The sequence below is a fragment of the Schistocerca cancellata genome, chromosome 8 (assembly GCF_023864275.1).
Source record: "Schistocerca cancellata isolate TAMUIC-IGC-003103 chromosome 8, iqSchCanc2.1, whole genome shotgun sequence".
Taxonomy (NCBI): domain Eukaryota; kingdom Metazoa; phylum Arthropoda; class Insecta; order Orthoptera; family Acrididae; genus Schistocerca; species Schistocerca cancellata.
In genome coordinates, this window is record NC_064633.1 from 573,869,523 (window position 1) to 573,890,994 (window position 21,472).

At 45.8% G+C, this 21,472-nt stretch overlaps 1 protein-coding gene and 1 long non-coding RNA gene across 2 annotated transcripts in view; both read left to right on the forward strand.

Moving 5' to 3' along the window:
• Positions 1-17,400, forward strand: part of LOC126094786 (uncharacterized) — a 52,603-nt gene extending 35,203 nt beyond the window's left edge. The window contains exon 3 of the long non-coding RNA XR_007521877.1: positions 17,203-17,400. This is a non-coding gene — a long non-coding RNA (uncharacterized LOC126094786). The remainder of the gene's footprint in view (positions 1-17,202) is intronic.
• Positions 17,401-20,525: 3,125 nt separating this feature from the next.
• Positions 20,526-21,472, forward strand: part of LOC126095691 (translation initiation factor IF-2-like) — a 61,554-nt gene continuing 60,607 nt past the window's right edge. The window contains exon 1 of the mRNA XM_049910444.1: positions 20,526-20,529. Coding sequence (XP_049766401.1) covers positions 20,526-20,529 — 4 coding nt within the window. The remainder of the gene's footprint in view (positions 20,530-21,472) is intronic.

Sequence of the window (21,472 nt, forward strand, 5' to 3'; positions counted from 1 at the left end):
CATTGTTGCAGATATCGAGAAATCACAACAGAAAACAGCAAACAGACAGTGCCTACGCTAGATTTCTGTTTCTAAATACATATTCAAACTGTTTCATGTGGAAATGCGTAATGATAAACCGTAGGGTGGGGAGAGTCACTATTCCTTTGAAATGATATTCCAAGACAATAATTTTAGAATGGAGTATATATTTAAAAAAAAAAGTAAAACTTTCCGTGATCTTCAAAGATAATATGCTTCTGAACAGTGCTATACTTAACAAAGTGAACAATGATTCAAAGAGAGTAGAAAGTTGCCGGTCGGAGTGGCCGAGCGGTTCTAGGCGCTACAGTCTGGAACCGCGCGACCACTACGGTCGCAGGTTCGAATCCTGCCTCGGGCATGGATGTGGGTGATGTCCTTAGGTTAGTTAGGTTTAAGTAGCTCTAAGTTCTACGGGACTGATGACCACAGCAGTTAAGTCCCATAGTGCTCAGAGCCATTTGAACCATTTTTACAGTACAACGTTAACAGAGAATTTCTATAAAAATCATTTAGTGTGTTAATGCTTGACTGAGGGAAGCGGGCTGCTCTTTCTCTCAGCTCTGAGCAAGTTAACTATATGACAATAATCATCCGATAAATTATGTGTGCTGTGCTGCAATCTTATCTCAAGCTTCTTCTCTACAAAAACAAGCACGTTATTCAAAATCTATATTCCTTTCAGCTTTCATTTTATACATCATATTCATCATTGCTGTCCTTTCTCCAAGTACACACGGCACTATTGAATACGTCTATCACCTAACACACTTCAACTAAGAATGTATCAGACTGCGCAGAGGGAAAGACATGCCACAACAAGACCAAAGATTGTTTAAGAGTAACGTAACTTGCTCTGTCTCTGACGTGCACGTCGATGACATACAAAAACCAAATGACATGACCACCTTACACGTTGATCCTCCCGCCAGACATAACGAGTGACCAAAAGCACTGTACGTCTTCGTATTTGCTAAATTGTTGCTTCTACTTCTCCTGCGTTTCTATTTAATCTCTTACGAACTGCGGCACCAATAAATCGTAATCTGTCATTTGCTTTACCTACATATGTGACTCTGTGATCGTTTCACTTCCACTCCACGCGTCTCACTCTCGCGTGTTTACATTTCATTATTGCAAATAATATTGTGCCTGTTTCGTCGTGTATTCAGAATAAATTTTCACTCTAAAATGGAGAGTGAATTGATTAGAAATTTTCTGGCAGATTAAAACTGTGTGCCATACCAGGACTCTAACATGGGACCTTTGCCTTTCGCGGGGAAATGCTGAGTCGACTGAGCTATCCAAGCACGGCACACGACCCGCCCTCACGGCTTTACTTCCGCCAGCACCTCTCACCTTCTACCTTCCAAACTTCAGAGAAGTTCTCCTATACGAGGTGCATTCAAGTTCTAAGGCCTCCGATTTGTTTTCTAATTAACTACTCACGCGAAATCGATGAAACTGGCGTTACTTCTCGACGTAATCGCCCTGCAGACGTACACATTTTTCACAACGGTGACGCCATGATTCCATGGCAGCGGCGAAGGCTTCTATAGGAGTCTGTTTTGACCACTGGAAAATCGCTGAGGCAGTAGCAGCACCGCTGGTGAATGTGCGGCTACGGAGAGGGTCTTTCATTGTTGGAAAAAGCCAAAAGTCACTAGGAGCCAGGTCAGGTGAGTAGGGAGCATGAGGAATCACTTCAAAGTTGTTACCACGAAGAAACTGTTGCGTAACGTTAGCTCGATGTGCGGGTGCGTTGTCTTGGTGAAACAGCACACGCGCAGCCCTTCCCGGACGTTTTTGTTGCAGTGCAGGAAGGAATTTGTTCTTCAAAACATTTTCGTAGGATGCACCTGTTACCGTAGTGCCCTTTGGAACGCAATGGGTAAGGATTGCGCCCTCGGTCCCAGAACATGGACACCATCATTTTTTCAGCACTGGCGGTTACCCGAAATTTTTTTGGTGGCGGTGAATCTGTGTGCTTCCATTGAGCTGACTGGCGCTTTGTTTCTGGATTGAAAAATGGCATCCACGTCTCATCCATTGTCACAACCGACGAAAAGAAAGTCCCATTCGTGCTGTCGTTGCGCGTCAACATTGCTTGGCAACATGCCACACTGGCAGCCGTGTGGTCGTCCGTCAGCATTCGTGGCACCCACCTGGATGACACTTTTCGCATTTTCAGGTCGTCATGCAGGATTGTGTGCACAGAACCCACAGAAATGCCAACTCTGGAGGCGATATGTTCAACAGTCATTCGGCGATCCCCCAAAACAATTCTCTCCACTTTCTCGATCGTGTCGTCAGACCGGCTTGTGCGAGCCCGAGGTTTTTTCGGTTTATGGCCCACATGATATTCTGCCTTCATTAAACTGTCGCACCCACGAACGCACTTTCGACACATCCATGTCACCACATGTCTCCTTCAACTGTCGATTAAGCCTTGACTCTAGACACAGCGAATCCACTTGCTTCCTCTACACGTATCTTTTAGAGAATAATTTATGAAGACCGTAACGGTAGACGTCCTTCACAGATTTGGTGGCTCTAATATGTTCATGTATGGCGTATGCAATTTGAATGAAGGTTGAAGACCAGTGTAATAGTATTATGTTGGTCAAGAAGCTCTCGGCAGGCCCAGAGTTAACTTTCGGTCTTCTCTGCAGCACTATGCTTCTCTATCACTGTTTTGTGTTAACGGCGAAGCAGGTAACATTAGCGACAATGTCACATTTCTCACATTTTTTTGGAAATTGTTATAGGAAAGTAACCACAAAAATATCTATCCTGACCTGTCACGATTTTTGTCGCGAATGTATAGTAGCAGTTAGTTTCATCTTCCATGGATCATTTATACGATAAGTGGTGATGATGTGAATGAGTCATTCTACATTCACATCACAAACTAATTTGAAAATAGAGCTCCATGCTGAACATTTATAAGTTTTTTTAACATACAGATATGGGTTGGTAATTCCTACTCACCACCTTTTACACATTACAACAACAGAAATTCTTCTACGGAGTCGGATAAGTGATCAAGCAGATACTCATTCAGTTCGTTGTCAAATTTTACTTTACTGTCTTTCAGATTTTTATATCACTGGATAAGTGATCCAACATTTTATTTGTAACACTGTGCACCCATTTCTGAGGTAAAGACAAACTTAAAGTGAAGTAATGAATGTCATTTTATGTTTGTAATTATGTACATCATTGTTCCTTTTGGACTGCAGTAGATTACTTGTGACAAACTTCATGAGGGAATGAATATTCTGAGAAGTAGTGACCAAAATGGTCAACTCCTTAACCATAAGGCAGATGATCGTAGGTGAGCACCACATACTATTCTTACCGCACATTTATGAGTAATGAAGGCTTTATTTCTTAAAGATGAGTTACGCAAGAACATTATTTCATATGACACTATCGAATCAAAATACGCAAAAGTATGTCGTCTTACTGATTTATCTCTATGAAGATTTGCAAAGATTCTATGTGCAAGTGTGGCTGTAGTAAGTTGTTTTAGGAGTTCCAAAATGTGCTTTCTCCAGTTTAAATTTTCATCAACATGGACACCAAAAATTTCTGAAGTTATTTCCTCAAAATCTGTTAACTGATCACTAGAGTATTAACTCTATATAGGCAGAGCTGTTGTGTCTTTGTTAAACTGTGCGTGAGACCATTTACAGAGAAAGCAGTCAATGGCTCTTCTAAGGATATTGTTTACTATTTCTCCTGTTGCTGTCTTTTTGCTTGGATTGATTACAATACTAGTGTCATCCTCAAGAAGAACTATTTCTGCTTACTGTATATCAGACGGAAGAACGTTTACACATATCTTCCATACAGTCCTCACAATTTTCTTCTGTGGCATTCATCACTTGCTTGCTCTGGCCAAGGTTTTCTGTCCTACTCGTTATACTTGCAAATCTGAGTATAAATGTGTCACTTCTCATTTCTGTAATTAACCTACTCGAATTTAGAATTTTATTCGTTGACCAATATGTCTGACCATGTTCATCACTTCACCACTGTAAGATTAATTGGATTGCGGCTCTGTTATCGGTGCTTTTGCGACCTATAACTGAACCTTGCATACGTATTAGTGTTGCCCCCCCAGGGGGTCCACAACTCTTTTGTGGATACGTGCGTAGCGAGCACGGGACCTCGAGCTAATATGGCCCTCCTTCCTTTCCGGGCTGCATACCTTCCCTTTCCTCATCCTTCCCCCTCCCCCATCTTCGCCCCCAACCCCCTCACCTCTGGCTCTTTCCTTCCCTTTCTCCCCATCTGGGAGTATGGTTTGTGCCTACGTCCGGAGACGGACGCTCTAAACTATTACAAATTCCTTGCTTTCTATACTTGCAAGTCTTCGTCCTTCCTCTGTCCTTCTCTTTTTCTTCCCGCTTCTCTCTGCACTTTTCTCCGCTGCGGCGTTTGAGACCCCTCTTCTTTCCTTTCCCTTTCTCTTTTTTCCTCCCTGTGCGTGTCTGAAGGCCGACCCACGCACTTCCATGCGTAGCCGGTGACGGGGTAACGCGTAATTCCCCACCCCGGGTAGACAGGTAGGACACGTACGTACCCCCTGGTAACGGCCAGGCCCAGGGAGGGGTGATTACCTGAGCTGATACCTTCCGAAAGTGCCGATTGGTCCCTCCGTCCGTTTGTCGGGAGGTGTGACCTGAGGTGTGAACAATCACCTAAGGCGTGAGTGCCCTCAGTGAGGGCCCCCACTAGGGAGGAGCGCGCCATCGGAGACGCTGGTAATCATGGGGGATTCTTCCGCAATGGTTTCCTCACATTCCACTATGTCTGCTCACAAACGTAAGTATACTCTCAGCCACAGACGATTCTTCCATCGTTGCCACAGTTCCTTGTTGTTTCTCGGTCTGACGAAGGTCACGACTTCTCCACGGTCAACCCTTTCATTATTCAGAAAGGTGTCGACGCAATTGCAGGTCCTGTAAAGTCTTGTTCCAGATTACGGAACGGCACCCTGTTGTTAGAAACAGTCAGTGCCCTCCAGGCACAAAAATTGCTGTGTACTTCTCTGCTCCACACCTTCCCTGTCCGGGTGGAACCGCACCGTACCTTAAATTCCTCGCGTGGAGTCGTTTATACACGCTCCCTCGATGGTTTGTCTGACGAAGAAATTCAGCACTACCTGTCTGACCAGGGCGTAACGGCTGTTCATAGAGTTATGAAAAGGTTTGACACGAACATCATTCCAACCCGCACTGTCTTCTTGACATTTGACAAAGTTCAACTCCCATCGAAAATCAAAGCAGGCTATGAGATAATTTCCGTTCGCCCTTATGTCCCAAACCCTACGCGTTGCTATCGGTGTCAGCGGTTCAGTCACACCAGCCAGTCCTGTTCCAATCCGGCCAAATGTGTTACGTGTGGCAAGGATGCCCATGAGGGTGCTTGTCCACCTCCATCCCCTCGCTGCATCAACTGTATGGGTGACCACGCTCCTTCCTCTCGAGATTTCCCCGTTTTTAAGGACGAAAAGCTCATCCAGGAAATAAGAGTGAAGGAAAAGGTGTCGACCTTTGCTGCTCGAAAATTATTCGCCAGTCGCAAGCCCACCGTGCCTCAGACAGGAAAATACAGCACTGTCCTTGCTTCTCCTCGGCCAACAAAGGAGGCGGCCACGCAGACTTGCGACCTCACCTTTAGTGCCACGGTCGTCAGATCGGCCAGCGGAAAGATCGCTCGTTCAACCTCACCACTTTCGCCTGCCCACTCTATGGCTCACCCTTCGTCGGGTTCTGCTAAATCTCGAGCCCAAAAGTCAGACGCCAAGTCTTCGAAAAAAGAGCATACTCGTGAAGAGTTTTTACGTACCGCAACTTCACAACCATCGGTTCCTCCTTCATCTAAACATCATACTTCCAAGAAGGCTACAAAGAAACCCAGTTCCTCTCCTTCTCCGCCAAGGCGTGTCCCATCTACGGCACCACCTGGCGGAAATCGCCCTCGGCCGTCTTCTGTGTCACCGAGGCGCACTGCTGGTGGCCGGTCAACCGGCCGATCGCTGGTGGCAGAGGCTGCTCCTGACCAACCTATGGATCAGGATCTTCTGCCTTCGGCTGAATGCTACTCCATGCTGTCGGTCGCAAGCTCTGAGCAGTCGTTGAGTTGACAGCACCCTTGGTCACATTCCTCCATTTTCTGTTCACCCTATGTCCATTATCCACTGGAATATCCGCGGCATTCGAGCCAATCGGGATGAATTGTCGGTCCTCTTACGATCCTACTCGCCGGTCATCTTCTGTCTTCAGGAAACAAAGCTGCGTCCCCATGACCGCTTTGTTCTCCCTCATTTTCAGTCCATCCGATATGATCTCCCCTCTGTTGAAGGCACTCCAGCCCATGGAGGACTCATGATTCTTCTCCATGATACTCTCCATTATCACCCAATCCCCTTAAACAGTTCCTTCCAAGCTGTCGCCGTCCGTCTTTCCCTTTCTGGATACACGTTCTCTCTTTGTACTGTATACATTCCATCATCCACACCAATGGCACGAGCTGATCTCCTTCATCTTCTTGGTCAGCTTCCACCGCCCTATTTGCTGGTTGGGGACTTCAATACCCACCACCCGCTTTGGGGATCTCCACATCCTTGTCCACGTGGCTCTCTATTGCTAGACGTCTTCCACCAAGCGGATCTAGTTTGCCTCAACACTGGGGTCCCCACATTTTTGTCTGCCTCCACGACAAATTTATCTCATTTGGACCTTGCGGTCGGTACTGTTCCGCTAGCTCGGCGCTTCGAATGGTTCGCCCTTGATGATACACACTCGAGTGACCACTTTCCATGTGTCCTTAGACTGCAGCCTCCACTGCCATATATGCGCTCGCGACGCTGGAAATTTGCCCAAGCCGATTGGACACTTTTTTCGTCTCTAGCGACATTCGATGACCGTCGCTTTCCCAGCGTCGACGATGAGGTCACACACATTACCGACGTTATTCTTACAGCTGCGGAACGTTCAATACCACGCACCTCCGAATTGTCCCGGCGCCCCCCAGTTCCTTGGTGGAACGAGGCATGCCGTGACGCAATACGTGAGCGGCGACGTGCTCTTCGCATTTTCCGTCACCATCCTACTTTGGCCAACTGTATCCGCTATAAGCAGCTCCGTGCGCGATGCCGTCGCGTCATCCGCGATAGCAAGAAGGCAAGCTGGAAATTCTTTATTAGCTCATTTAACACCTTCACTCCCTCCTCGGAAGTTTGGAGTCGGCTTCGACGGTTCTCAGGCGCGCCTAGTTTCTCCCCGGTCTCTGGGCTCACTGTCGGGCATGATACCTTAGTGGACCCCGTCGCAATTTCTAACTCGTTGGGTCAGCACTTTGCTGAGATTTCGAGCTCTTCAAATTACCCGCCAGCGTTTCTCCCGAAGAAACGTGCAGCAGAAGTGCGACATCTTGCTTTCTCCTCTCAAAATCACGAAAGCTACAATACTGTTTTCTCCATACGGGAACTCCAACATGCCCTCTCTTCTTCTCGCTCCTCCGCCCCAGGACCGGATGGTATCCATGTCCAAATGTTGCTGCATTTATCAACCCATAGTCTGCGTTACCTCCTTCGCCTTTATAATCGAATTTGGACCGATAGTACCTTTCCCAGACGGTGGCGGGAAGCTATTGTCGTTCCCGTTCCGAAACCTGGAAAGGACAAACATCTCCCCTCTAGCTATCGCCCCATTTCTCTCACGAGTAGTGTCTGTAAGGTTTTGGAGCGTATGGTGAATTACCGTTTAGCTTGGTGGCTGGAATCCCGCAGTCTTTTAACACCAGCCCAATGCGGATTTCGGAAGCATCGTTCTGCAGTTGACCATCTTATTGCTCTCTCCACTTATATCATGAACAATTTTCTCCGGAAACGCCAAACGGTAGCAATATTTTTTGATCTGGAGAGAGCATACGATACGTGTTGGAGGACAGGCATCCTCCGCACACTGTTCTCTTGGGGCTTTCGAGGCCGGCTGCCCCTTTTTCTTCGCGAATTTATGGCAGAGCGCACTTTTAGGGTGCGGGTGAACACTACTCTCTCCCGTACTTTCTCCCAAGAAAACGGGGTACCCCAGGGATCCGTGCTGAGTGTTGTACTGTTTGCCATCGCCATAAATCCAATTATGGATTGTCTCCTTCCTGATGTCTCGGGCTCCCTCTTTGTGGACGATTTTGCGATCTACTACAGCTCTCAACGGACCAGGCTTCTTGAACGACGTCTTCAAGGATGTCTCGATCGCCTCCACTCGTGGAGCATCGAAACCGGCTTCCGTTTCTCACCCAGTAAGACCGTTTGTGTCAATTTTTGGCGACGTAAGGAGTTTCTTCCGCCCTCCTTACATCTAGGTCCTGTCAACCTTCCGTTTTGAGACGTCGCTAAATTCTTGGGTCTTATGTTTGACAGGAAACTGTGCTGGTCCTCCCGCGTTTCCTATCTTTCGGCTCGCTGTCTGCGATCCCTCAACACCCTCCGTGTCCTGAATGGTACCTCCTGGGGAGCGGACCGAGTGGTACTTCTCCGCCTCTATCGAGCCTTAGTGCGCTCGAAATTGGATTATGGAAGCATAGTCTACTCCTCTGCTCGGCCGTCTATTCTTCGGCGTCTCGACTCTATCCACCACCGTGGATTACGTTTAGTGTCTGGAGCTTTTTACACTAGCCCTGTGGAAAGCCTTTATGCTGAGACTGCTGAACCTCCGCTGTCCAATCGGCGAGCAGTCCTCCTGAGTCGTTATGCTAGCCATCTGTCTTCCATGCCTGCTAATCCAGCCCATGACCTTTTTTTCGACGCCTCCTTTGATGTAGGGTATGCAGGCCGCTCCTCCTCCCTACTACCCCGGGAGTCCGCTTCCGTCAACTGCTCCATTCTCTTTCCTGCCGCTTTCCTAAAACCTTCTTGACAACTTGGGGTACAGCACCGCCTTGGCTCCGTCCCCGGATCTGCCTGCTCCGTGACCTTTGTCAATTTCCCAAGGATGGTACCCCTACACTTGTTTATCGTCGGGCATTTGCTGCTCTATGTGCAGAAATGACGGACGCCACATTTATTTACACCGACGGCTCGAAAATATCGTTAGGTGTAGGGAGTGCCTATATAGTTGGCGACACCCCAAATCGCTTTCGGCTTCCCGACCAGTGTTCGGTTTATACTGCGGAGCTTTACGCTGTTCTCCAGGCTGTCCACTACATCCGACGCCATCAGCGGATACAGTACGTTATCTGCTCAGATTCTCTCAGCTCTCTCCTCAGTCTCCAAGCTCTTTAGCCTGTGCACCCTCTGGTCCACCGGATTCAGGACTGTCTGCGCTTGCTCCACCTGGGGGGCGTCTCGGTGGCGTTCCTCTGGCTCCCGGGACACGCTGGTATCTGTGGGAATGAGGCGGCCGATATAGCGGCCAAGCCTGCAGTCTCTCTTCCTCGGCCAGCTATTCAGTCGCTTCCCTTCACCGATCTACGGAGCGGTTTCTGTCGCAAAGTTGCTCATTTATGGCATGCGCATTGGTCAACACTTCCCCGTAATAAATTACGGGAAGTGAAAGCCCTTCCTTGCGCTTGGACCTCTTCCTCCCGAACGCGTCGTCGGGAGGAGGTAATTTTAGCTAGACTCCGGATAGGGCACTGTCTTTTTAGCCATCGACATCTTTTAAGCGGTGATCCTCCCCCACTCTGTCCCCACTGCTCTCAGCTGTGGACGGTAAGACACCTTTTAATTGAATGCCCCTATTTTAATCCGTTACGCTCCCGTCTACAGCTATCGCCTGATCTATCGTCGATTTTAGCAGATGACACGCGCTCAGCCGACCGCGTTCTCCAGTTTATTAGTGACAGTGAAATGACGTCAGTCATTTGAAGCTTTTTTTGGGGACAACCACTCCCTTTCTGTAGTGGATTTTTAAGCATTCCTTCTACTTTTAGTTTCTCCAATTTTATGACTTTGTTCCCATTGCTGCTGGTTTTCAATTTCGGTTTTTTACTGTCTTAAGTCACGGGCTGGGCGCTAATGACCATAGAAGTTTTGCGCCCTAAAACCACAAAAAAAAGTATTAGTGTTGGTGCAGCTATTGTTTTCAAAAATCCTTCCCGAATTCTTTTGTTTCGTTGTTGAAATACCGTTCCACTATGAAATTTTGTCATATGATGACATGGTTGGAGACCGTGGCTGTTATTTGAAAACAAATGTTGATGTGTTGAGACAGCAACGAGCCACAAATTTATGTTAAGGTCCTTTATTCAAAGGGTACCATTACCGGTTTCGAATGATTACAATTCATCGTCAGACGCTTTTCATGCTTTCATTAGAACATGTGGTGCGTTTTTTATTGATTACTTGTCCTAAAATATAAATAATACATAATTATAAGCGCGCCACACAGATGGTTGCGTTACAGATTTACATTGGGATGTGACTTATGTGAAATGTCGGTCTGGAGTATTTGTTTTCGTAGTTTTCGTCTAAGAAATGATGTTCATAGTTTTCTCCACAATCTTATCGTTGCACACAGAAATTTGTATCATTGAGCACTTTATATTTGTCGCAGCATATATTTTCACCACATTATTATCATTGCGCATGTAAATTTGTATCACTGAGCACTTCAGATTTGTCACAGAATACATTTCTAACATGCATCACATGTTTTGATAAATACAAAGTGTTTACCAGTACATGAGTGTCAAAGATGCTATGATACATCGTAACATTATAAAGATGTCCCATGTCTGGAAAAGGATCATATATTCACTTATGCAACTAAAACGCCAACTATCAAATTTCACTTTTACCACCGTTGGTTTTGCTGCAATTTCCATATATGTATTGTTCTTGTTGTAATCCTCTGCCGGAGACTAGTGTGATTCAGCTGTCCAAGCAATTCTACTTCGTTCAAGTCTTCCTACTGCATCCTGAATCCATTTGAACTTTCTTACTGTATTCAAGCCTTGGTCTCCCTGTAAAATCTTTACCCAATACACTTCCCTCCATTACCATTTTAAATTATTCCTTGATGCTGTAAGGTATGAATTGTCAACATACCCTTCTTTTAGGGACCGATGGCCATAGCAGTCTGGTCCCTTCAATCCCACAAACCAACCAGCCAACCTTCTTTTAATCGACTTGTGCCATAACTTTCGAAAATCAGCCGCTTTCATTGAACATAGTGATTAATGACCTTCTGGAAATCAGTGCTCAAATTGTCTAAGGAGAGCACGCTCTGAAGGAAGAAAGTTGCATACATTCTGTCTTTAGCTGAAACAAGATGATGTGAAGACTATAAATCTATATCATTTTGTAAACATAAAGGAAGCTCAAGGTACTCTTTTTTATTGATCGTGTAGCGAATGAAGATTCACGCTTACAGTCGTCCTAGTTAGATGCTGCAGCATCAACTATAACACTCATCATTATGTCTCTTTATGTATGGGACCAGATATGAATAAATTACCATCTTTGGATTTCGGTTTCAGCTCTGTACTCCAAGATATAAGGAATGAAAGAAGGAAATTAATTCTGTAATATTAAATTCAGATGGTAATTCCATAGACTGTATAACAAACATAAAACATACTATTATGGAATCGACTGTCACGTGAAGTGGAATGAACACACAAAGATAAGGCATACTTGCAGGGAGAATACAAGCAGCAAGAATCCTGGCATCTGACTGTGATACACTGTGCCATGACACTATATGCATTCAACCCCTGGCTTTGGATCCATTTTTGTGCTTCCAATACAATGAAAATGGACACAGTTTGAAAGATACAGAACAGGTGCATAAGAATAATAATCAAAAATAGAAACTGGAATTTCTGTAATGACCTGTTGAAACAACTGGCGATTCTAACTGCGCCGAGTGAGTTCAACTACCAATTTCTTACGCACGTTAACAAAAACATCATTAATTAGTAAACACACAGTAGCGTACATTTTCATGCAATAAAAGCCAGGTGTAACTTACATTTACCGATAAAACGTGATAAAAAAATAGAAACACTATTTTCAACCAGAGCATATAACTATAGGATAGCCGGCCGGAGTGGCCAAGCGGTTCTAGGCGCTTCAGTCTGGAGCCGCGCGACCCCTACGGTTGCAGGTTCGAATCCTGCCTCGGGCATGGATGTGTGTGATGTCTTTAGGTTAGTCAGGTTTAAGTAGTTCTAAGTTCTAGTTATGACCTCCGATGTTAAGTCCCATAGTACTCAGAGCAATTTTTTGAACTATAGGATAAATTGGCCAAGGAAATTAAAGAGACAATTGAAACCCACAGACTTAAAAAGTCTGTTACAGTAAACATCTGAAATAATTAATACTACACAGATAAGGATTATTTAGAGAACGCAGAGTTGTAGGGATCTGTAAAAGATTAAAATAATATGTAACACTTCTTTCAACCTACAGTATACAGTCAGAATATAGTTAATCTTACAGTAAAATCTATGCTCAAAAAAATGGTTCAAATGGCTCTGAGCACTATGGGACTCAACATCTTAGGTCATAAGTCCCCTAGAACTTAGAACTACTTAAACCTAACCAACCTAAGGACATCACACACACCCATGCCCGAGGCAGGATTCGAACCTGCGACCGTAGCAGTCCCGCGGTTCCGGACTGCAGCGCCAGAACCGCTAGACCACCGCGGCCGGCTCTATGCTCAAGATCTGTGATAAATAACATTATAGCCACCTTTCATTTTTCTAACCTAAACCTTTCGTTCGCATGTAGAAGAACGGTGGTTCAGTTTTTCAGACAAGCAGATGAGAAAACACAAAGGACGAAACACAATGGCAGGAGTATCATCATAGACCTGATGTCAGTCGAAAATGCCTATATATATATATATATATATATATATATATATATATATATATATATGTGTGTGTGTGTGTGTGTGTGTGTGTGTGTGTGTGTGTGTGTGTGTGTGTGTGTATTGTGTAAGCAATCACCAGTCTGCCAGTACGAACATTTCATGAGATAATTAGTTGCACTATCTGAAAAAAAGCATTGCACACAACATACATAAATACTTTGCCATCTAACTCTCTCTGCAATAATATGGGTGTATATATGGATTACTCAACTTTTTAACTGTTTTCTTTCTCTCTAGTAAGATGACACGTAACACATAATTAGGTAAATGATCTTTAGGAGAATGACTTAAGGGGAGTTGAAATGCTCTATCCTGACAATGTTAAATTGACTTAGCTTCCCTGTATTCCAGGAACCACAGTAGCCATTCACATGAAACTTTTACAGGACGTTACACTGTATCTTATGAGTCTACTGAACTACAATAATTGTATGTCAGCCACTGCTTTCGGAAATCCAATTGTTTATTACACCGTTAAAATTTTGTTTACTATTTGTATGTTATCCTAAATAATTTTAATTATACATAACATTATGTTATTCTTTTACTTCAGTAGGCTCAGCACATGAATGTTATTACTCCCTGAACCCTTTGATCTTTTTCCAGGTTTTTTTCTTTTTTTTTCTTCTTTCCGGACTCCTTAGTGGCCAACTGCTTTATCAGTGCGAACCTTCTCCATCTGTTCAAGGTCTCTGATGCAGTTTGCTCCAGGATTAATTCCCATATGCTGTAGCACTTTCACCCTATCAATGTTGCCATCATTAAAAGCCACATCACTGACCTCCCACTTTAGTGCCTTCATTCCAACAAAAACATTTTATGGTAAGTGAATCCATATAAGATTACTGAACAACTTATTGGGATTTTGAGTCTGACCATGCAGACAATTCTTCAGTAATTCAGGATTTGCCAGGTCTCTGTAAATAGGTTTTATGATATCCATGACTGCTGCTGGGATGCAATGTTTACGGCTGTATGAACTGTTTGAGTGCTGGGCATTGCGGTAACTGCACCATTAATCAGGTATACGTGGACAAAGGTGGTGTACTGGTTTTTCATCAGTTAGCAGTCTGTGGAAGAATGCAGCGCTAACAGATAAATAACGATGCGTGAATTAGCCGCAGAAATCAATGTGGGACATACGACGAAGGTATCCGATAGGACGGCGCGGCGAAATTTGGTGTTAATGTTCTACGTCTGCAGACGGGAGCGCCCTTGCTAACAGCACCAAATCGCCAGCAGCGCCTCTCCTGTATGGGTAGGACCGCAGACGACTGAAAACCGTGGTCTGGTCAGATGAGTCCCGATTTCAGTTGGTAAGAGTCGACGGTAGGGTTCTAGTGTGGCGCAGAGCCGAAGAAGTCGTGGACCCAAATTGTCAACAAGCCACTGTGCAAGCTTGTTGTGGCTCCTGTGTTTGCACAGAATGAACTGCGTCCTCTGGCCCAACAGTACTGATCATTGACTGGAAACGGTTATGTTCAGCTACTTGGAGATCGTTTGCAGCCATTCACGGACTTCATGTTCCCAAACAACGATGGAATTTTTAATGATGACAGTGGACCACGTCACCGGTCCAAAATTGTTCGCGATTGGTTTAAAGAAGATTCTCGACAATTCGAGTGAATGATTTAGCCATCCGGATCGCCCGACGTGAATCCCATCGAACATTTATGGGACCTAATCGAGCAGCCAGTTCTTCCACAAAATCCTAAACCGGCAAGACATTCGCAGTTATGGACGTACACTACTGGTGAGGTGTTGACATAAGTGCCAACACCGTGTTTCTTGAGGAGGCCGAAATGCACGCTGTGAAAGCTCACGCAAACGATCGTGAGGTCTGGAACAGGTCAGAGAAATAAGACTAGCAAACAGGAGGTAACTGGTAGAATACTTAACTTTATTCCATAATTGGAGAACATAGGTCTGACGGTACAAGCTTTATAAGAGAACCAGGAAAAGATAAATGGCGCCTTGCTAGGTCGTAGCAATTGACGTAGCTGAAGGCTATGCTAACTATCGTCTCGGCAAATGAGAGCGTATTTGTCAGAGTAGCATCGCTAGCAACGTCTGCTGTACAACTGGGGCGAGTGCTAGTACGTCTCTCTAGACCTGCCGTGTGGCGGCGCTCAGTCTGCCATCACTGACAGTGGCGACACGCGGGTCCGTCGTATACTAGCGGACCGAGGCCGATTTAAAAGCTACCACCTAGCAAGTGTGGTGTCTGGCGGTGACACCACAACTGGCCATTAAAATTGCTACAACAAGAAGATGACGTGCTACAGACGTGAAATATAGCCGACAGGAAGAAGATGCTGTGATATGCAAATGATTAGCTTTTCAGAGCATTCACACAAGGCTGGCGCCGGTGGCGACAACTACAAAGTGCTGAGATAAGGAAAGTTTCCAACCAATTTCTCATACACAGCAGTTGACCGGCGTTGCCTAGTGAAACGTTGTTGTAATGCCTCGTGTAAGGAGGCGAAAAGCGTACCATAACGTTTCCGACTTTGATATAGATCGGATTTTAGCCTATCGCGATTGCGGTTTATCGTATCGCGACATTGCTGCTCGCGTTGGTCGAGATCCAGTGACTGTTAGCAGAATATGCAATCGGTGGGTTCAGGAGGTAATACGGAACGCCGTGCTGGATCCCAACGGTCTCGTGTCACTTGCAGTCGAGATGACAGGCATCTTATCGACAAAGCTGTAACGGATCGTGCAGCCACGTCTCGATCCCTGAGTCAACAGACGGGGACGTTCGCAAGACAACAACCATCTGCACGATCAGTTCGACGACGTTTCCAGCAGCATGGACTATCAGCTCGGAGACCATGGCTGCGGTTACCCTTGACGCTGCATCACAGACAGGAGCGCCTGCGACGGTGTACTCAACGACGAACCTGGGTGCAGGAATGGCAAAATGTCATTTTTTCGGGTGAATCCAGGTTCTGTTTACTGCATCATGATGGTCGCATCCGTGCTTGGTGACAACGCGGTGAACGCACATTGGAAACGTGTATGCGTCATCGGCATACTGGCGTATCATTCGGCGTGATGGTGTGGGGTGCCATTGGTTACACGTCTCGGTCACCTCTTGTTCGCATTGACGGCTCTTTGAACACTGGACGTTACATTTCAGATGTCTTACGACCCATGGCCCTACCCTTCATTCGATCCCTCGAAACCCTACATTTCAGCAGGATAATGCATGACCGCATGTTTCAGGTCCTGTACAGGCCTTTCTGGATACAGAAACTGTTCGACTGCTTCCCTGGCCAGCACATTCTCCAGATCTCTCACCAGTTGAAAACGTCTGGTCAATGGTGGCCGAACAACTGGCTCGTCACAATAAGCCAGTCACTACTCTTGCTGAACTGTGGTATCGTGTTGAAGCTGCACGGACAGCTGTAGCTGTACACGCCATCCAAGCTCTGACTCGATGCCCAGGCTTATTAAGGCCGTTATTACGGCCAGAGCTGGTTGTTCTGGTTACTGATTTCTCTGGATCTATGCACCCAAATTGCGTGAAAATGTAATCACATGTCAGTTCTAGTATAATACATTTGTCCAATGAATACCTGCGCATCATCTGCATTTCTTCTTGGTGTAGCAATTTTAATGGCCAGTAGTGTATATAGAGGCAGCATGGCTCAATATTTCTGGAGGGGACTTCGAACGGCTTGTTAAGTCGGTGCCACGTCGAGTTGCTGCACTACGCCGGGAAAAAGAAGGCCCGACACGATATTAGGAGGCACCACATGACTTCTGTCACTTCAGTGTAATAACTTCTTGTAAAATGCCATTAGCAATGTCTTCCGTTGCTTCCTCTGTAATGGAATTTATTCCGTATGGGATAATAAATGTACCAGTTCTGCTTGATGAATGTTAAATGGAAGGGCATTCACACGTATGAGTAGACCCAAAATTTAATCAAATGGCTCTGAGCACTATGGGACTTAACATCTACGGTCATCAGTCCCCTAGAACTTAGAACTACTTAAACCTAACTAACCTAAGGACAGTACACAACACCCAGCCATCACGAGGCAGAGAAAATCCCTGACCCCGCCCGGAATCGAACCCGGGAACCCTGGCGTGGGAAGCGAGAACGCTACCGCACGACCACGAGATGCAGGCAAAATTTAATCTTGTGGAACTTGCATCGAGATTTCTGCCTAGTCACCAATTTTTGTTTTGTTTTCAACAGTGTTTGAATTATTGACCACAACTTCTTGCATTCTGTTACGAAGCAATACTGACTTTGTTTTGTAATTTTCAGTAAGCTTGGGACCCCGGAGCCCTCGCCCGCCCTGCTGCAGCTGACGACTCCGCATGCGCCCGCTGCTGGCGGTGTTGTGCGTGGCCTGCGCCAGTGCCCTCCTGTGTCCACGGGCGGCGGCCGAGCAGCGGCTGCGCGTCTGCGGCCGAGAGCTGGCCGAGACGCTGAGCCTGCTCTGCAGGGACCGCGGCGGCTTCAACGACCCGCCCCCGCCGCACCAGCGTGAGTACACAGCGAGGCAGTGCCTGACGGGAGTAGCTCAGTCGATGGAAATTGCAAGTAGACTGTTACAAGTCGCATTTGTTGATTACTGACAAGGGAACCTCCCCATCGCACCCCCCTCAGATTTAGTTATAAGTTGGCACAGTGGATAGGCCTTGAAAAACTGAACACAGATCAATCGAGAAAACAGGAAGAAGTTGTGTGGAACTATGAAAAAATAAGCAAAATATACAAACTGAGTAGTCCATGTGCAAGATAGGCAACATCAAGGACAGTGTGAGCTCAGGAGCGCCGTGGTCCCGTGGTTAACCTGAGCAGCTGCGGAACGAGGGGTCCTTCGTTCAAGTCTTCCCTCGAGTGAAAAGATTAATTTTTTATTTTCAGACAATTATCAAAGTTCAGGCACTCACACATAATCAACTTCGTTCTCCAAAATTCCAGGACATGTTCTGATTTGCTTGGACATATGCAGTATTTGACGCTCTAGACACGGAAAAATTTGAAACGTTAAAAACATATGTTTTGACAGAGCACAGGGAAAACTGTGCGACTGTGAAACTGTTGCATTCATTTGTTGCAGTTTATGTGACAAACTTATGTTTTCATCACTTTTTTGCGAGTGATTATCACATCCACAAGAAAACCTAAATCGGGCAAGGTAGAAGAATCTTTTTACCCATTCGCCAAGAGTACAAGTTAGATAGGTCAACAACATATTCCTGTCATGTGACGCACATGCTGTCACAAGTGTCGTATAGAATATATCAGACGTGTTTTCCTGTGGAGGAATCGGTTGACCTATGACCTTGCGATCAAATGTTTTCGGTTCCCATTGGAGAGGCACGTCCTTTCGTCTACTAATCGCACGGTTTTGCGGTGCGGTCGCAAAACACAAACACTAAACTTATTACAGTGAACAGAGACGTCAATGAACGAACGGACAGATCATAACTTTGCAAAAATAAAGACAGTAATATTTTCACTCGAGGGAAGACTTGAACCAAGGACCTCACGTACCGCAGTTACTCATGCTAACCACGGGACCACGGTGCTACTCAGCTTACTGTCTCCTTTATGTTGCCTATCTTGCGCATGGACTACTCAGTTTGTACATTTTACTAATTTTTTTCATAGTTCCACACAACTTCTTCCTATTTTCTCGATTGATCTGTGTTCAGTTTTTCAAGGCCTATCCACTGTGCCAACTTATAACTAAACCTGAGGGGGGTGCGATGGGGAGGTTCCCTTGTGAGTAACAAGTATATAACGGAACTCGAAATACCAATTCGGCATTCCCTAAAACATTTCGTTACTTTCCTACCAGGGGCGCCTAAGTAGTAAAACAACACATTTGGTTCCGAAAGCAGGGTGGTTCTATTCAGCATCCCAATGCATCATGCTATTCACCATTCTTCTTGGCTACGGAACCCTGTTTGTCAACATAACCTCCGTTCAATGTGACGGCCTTACGCCTCCTTACTCGGCAGGCCTGTATGCCCGCATGGAGACAACGTTCTGCTGCAGCAAATGGTTCAAATGGTTCTGAGCAATATGGGACTTAATTGCTGTGGTCATCAGTCCCCTAGAACTTAGAACTACTTAAACCTAACTAACCTAAGGACGTCACACACATCCATGCCCGAGGCAGGATTCGAACCTTCGACCGGAGCGGTCGGTCGGTTCCAGACTGTAGCGCCTACAACCGCTCGGCCACACCGGCCGGCTCTGCTGCATCAATAACATCTCTATCATATTTGGGCCAAACTACCGTCTTGGTCCAAGTTCAACATGAACATCATGTGTCGTGTTGTTACACGTGTCCACCCGCTTCGTTGAGCGCGAGCTGGTGGAATACAAACACACCGGGCAGGAGTAGTATGTAAGAGAGGAATTCAATGAGTAATGCAATACACTTTTTTTTCTCATCCAGTTTCGGCTGTAAGTATGTGGAATTTTTTGTGGGACATCGTGGAATATTCCCATTACATCTCCCATAGTTTCATGAAGTTCCGATAGGTGGCGGCGCTATGCGTAGCCATTAGAATGGAGTCTGTACTGGAGGTGCCTCCAAAGGTGAGAGCTGACATTGATTATCTTTCGGTGGAAAACCACAGCATCACACATATTCGTAGGCGCTTGCGTAATATCTAGGTAGACCTGGTAGTGAACAAAAGCACGGTGAGTCGTTGACCGAGGCGTCTGTCATCATCGCAACAAGATCACGCAAACCTGTCCGATCTCCCACATGCCAGCTGTGATTCCTGCAATGCTGGAACGAATCAGACACCTCACTGGACAAGTCGGCGCCTCTGTTGCCAGTGCTGACACACTCGTTCACCAGCTGGAGTGTGTCTATTGGATTCCTCGCGGCCTAACAGAAGACTACACAGAGCAACGGACGGCCTTCTGTGTGGAACTGCGTGCGCCTTGCGAGGCTTATCGTGACAATTTTTTGCCGAACATCCTCACATGCGATGAAACATGCGTTCATCACTTCGAACTGGAAACAAAATGGCAATTCACGGTGTGGCGCCACGTCACTTGTCCTCCGAACAAAAAGTTCGAAGGCGCAACCTCAGTCGGTAAAGCTATGGCGACGGTCTCCTGGGACTATGAAGGGCTTGTTCTGTTTGACGTCCTGCCTCACGGTCCAGCGATCAACTCTGAAGTGTACGGTGCTACCCCCAGGAAACTGAAGAAAGTACTTGAGCGTGGCCGGCCGGTGTGGCTGAGCGGTTCTAGGCGCTTCAGTTTGGAACCGCGCGACCGCTACGGTCGCAAGTTCGAATCCTGCCTTGGGCATGGATGTGTGTGATGTCCTTAGGTTAGTTAGGTTTAAGTAGTTCTAAGTTCTAGGGGACTGATGACCTCAGATGTTAAGTCCCATAGTGCTCAGAGCCATTTGAACTTGAGCGTGTTCGTTGCCACATAAATGGAAAGGAAGGCCCAAGGCGTCATAGAAGTCCGCGGACATGAGAGGATTTTACAGAACTTCATTATAGTCTTCTTCACCATACAGCCTGGATCTCGCACCTGACGATTTCCATCTGTTTGGCTCAAACATGGAATACTGGAACGTACTGGATTTCGTTACTTTTGTAATGGGTTGGTGTGGGCGAATGATTCTCTGCCGGAGATTGATGTGGAGCAGTGTGCGATTTGCAGGGGGGGATGGGGGGGGGGGGATTTCCCCCCTTCTGCATCAGACCATCCCCTCCTCTGGTTTTAGTTTATGCATCCCAACCTGGGATGTTTATTTCCCAAGCACTGGAGTAAAACTTTACATATAATTTAAATTTGTGAAGCCGAACACTGAAAGTTTTTAATACAGTCTTACTATTAATACTATTAATATGTTTGCTTATTAATTTTGAAAAAGTGTTATGCAGTAGTTAAGCATTTCAATACATTTAGAACTAAATGACAAGGCGACGCACGCCACATTTCCGTAGCATGCCACAGTGTTGCAAGACGTCGCCCCAGCGTAAACGAGGCTTTAGAGCCAGGTCTGTATTGTATGGTGGATGATATGTGTTGGGTACGAAACTAAAACCTGAAATCAGATCCAAACGTCGTGGAAAACTGTGAAGAGGTGTCATCCTGCAGCAAGATAACGCTCGCCCACATTCTGCCCGACGCAATAAAGGAGTTGAGATTAGAGGTGCTGGAACATCCACTATACGTCCAGGCCTGACTCCAAGCGATTTTCACATGTTTGGACCCTTAACGGAAGCACTACAGGGAAGAAGATTTGAAAGTGATGAAGACGTCATTTCTGCGGTGCAAAATAGGTTACAGATGCAACCTAAAAACGTATTTTCTGATGAAATAAAAAAAACTCTTAAAACGTCGGGAAAACTGCATTGAAGTCCAGGGAGGTTACGTAGAAAAATAACGCATTTTTCAGTTTTCTATCATCAGAATAAGTACAGCTTTTCACAAATGTGCCTTTACTTTTTGAATTCCCCTCGTATATCTGTATGTAGATGATTTTGTAAATAAGCTTTACCTATAATGTACTTTTAAAGATATAACAAGGGATGGCTTT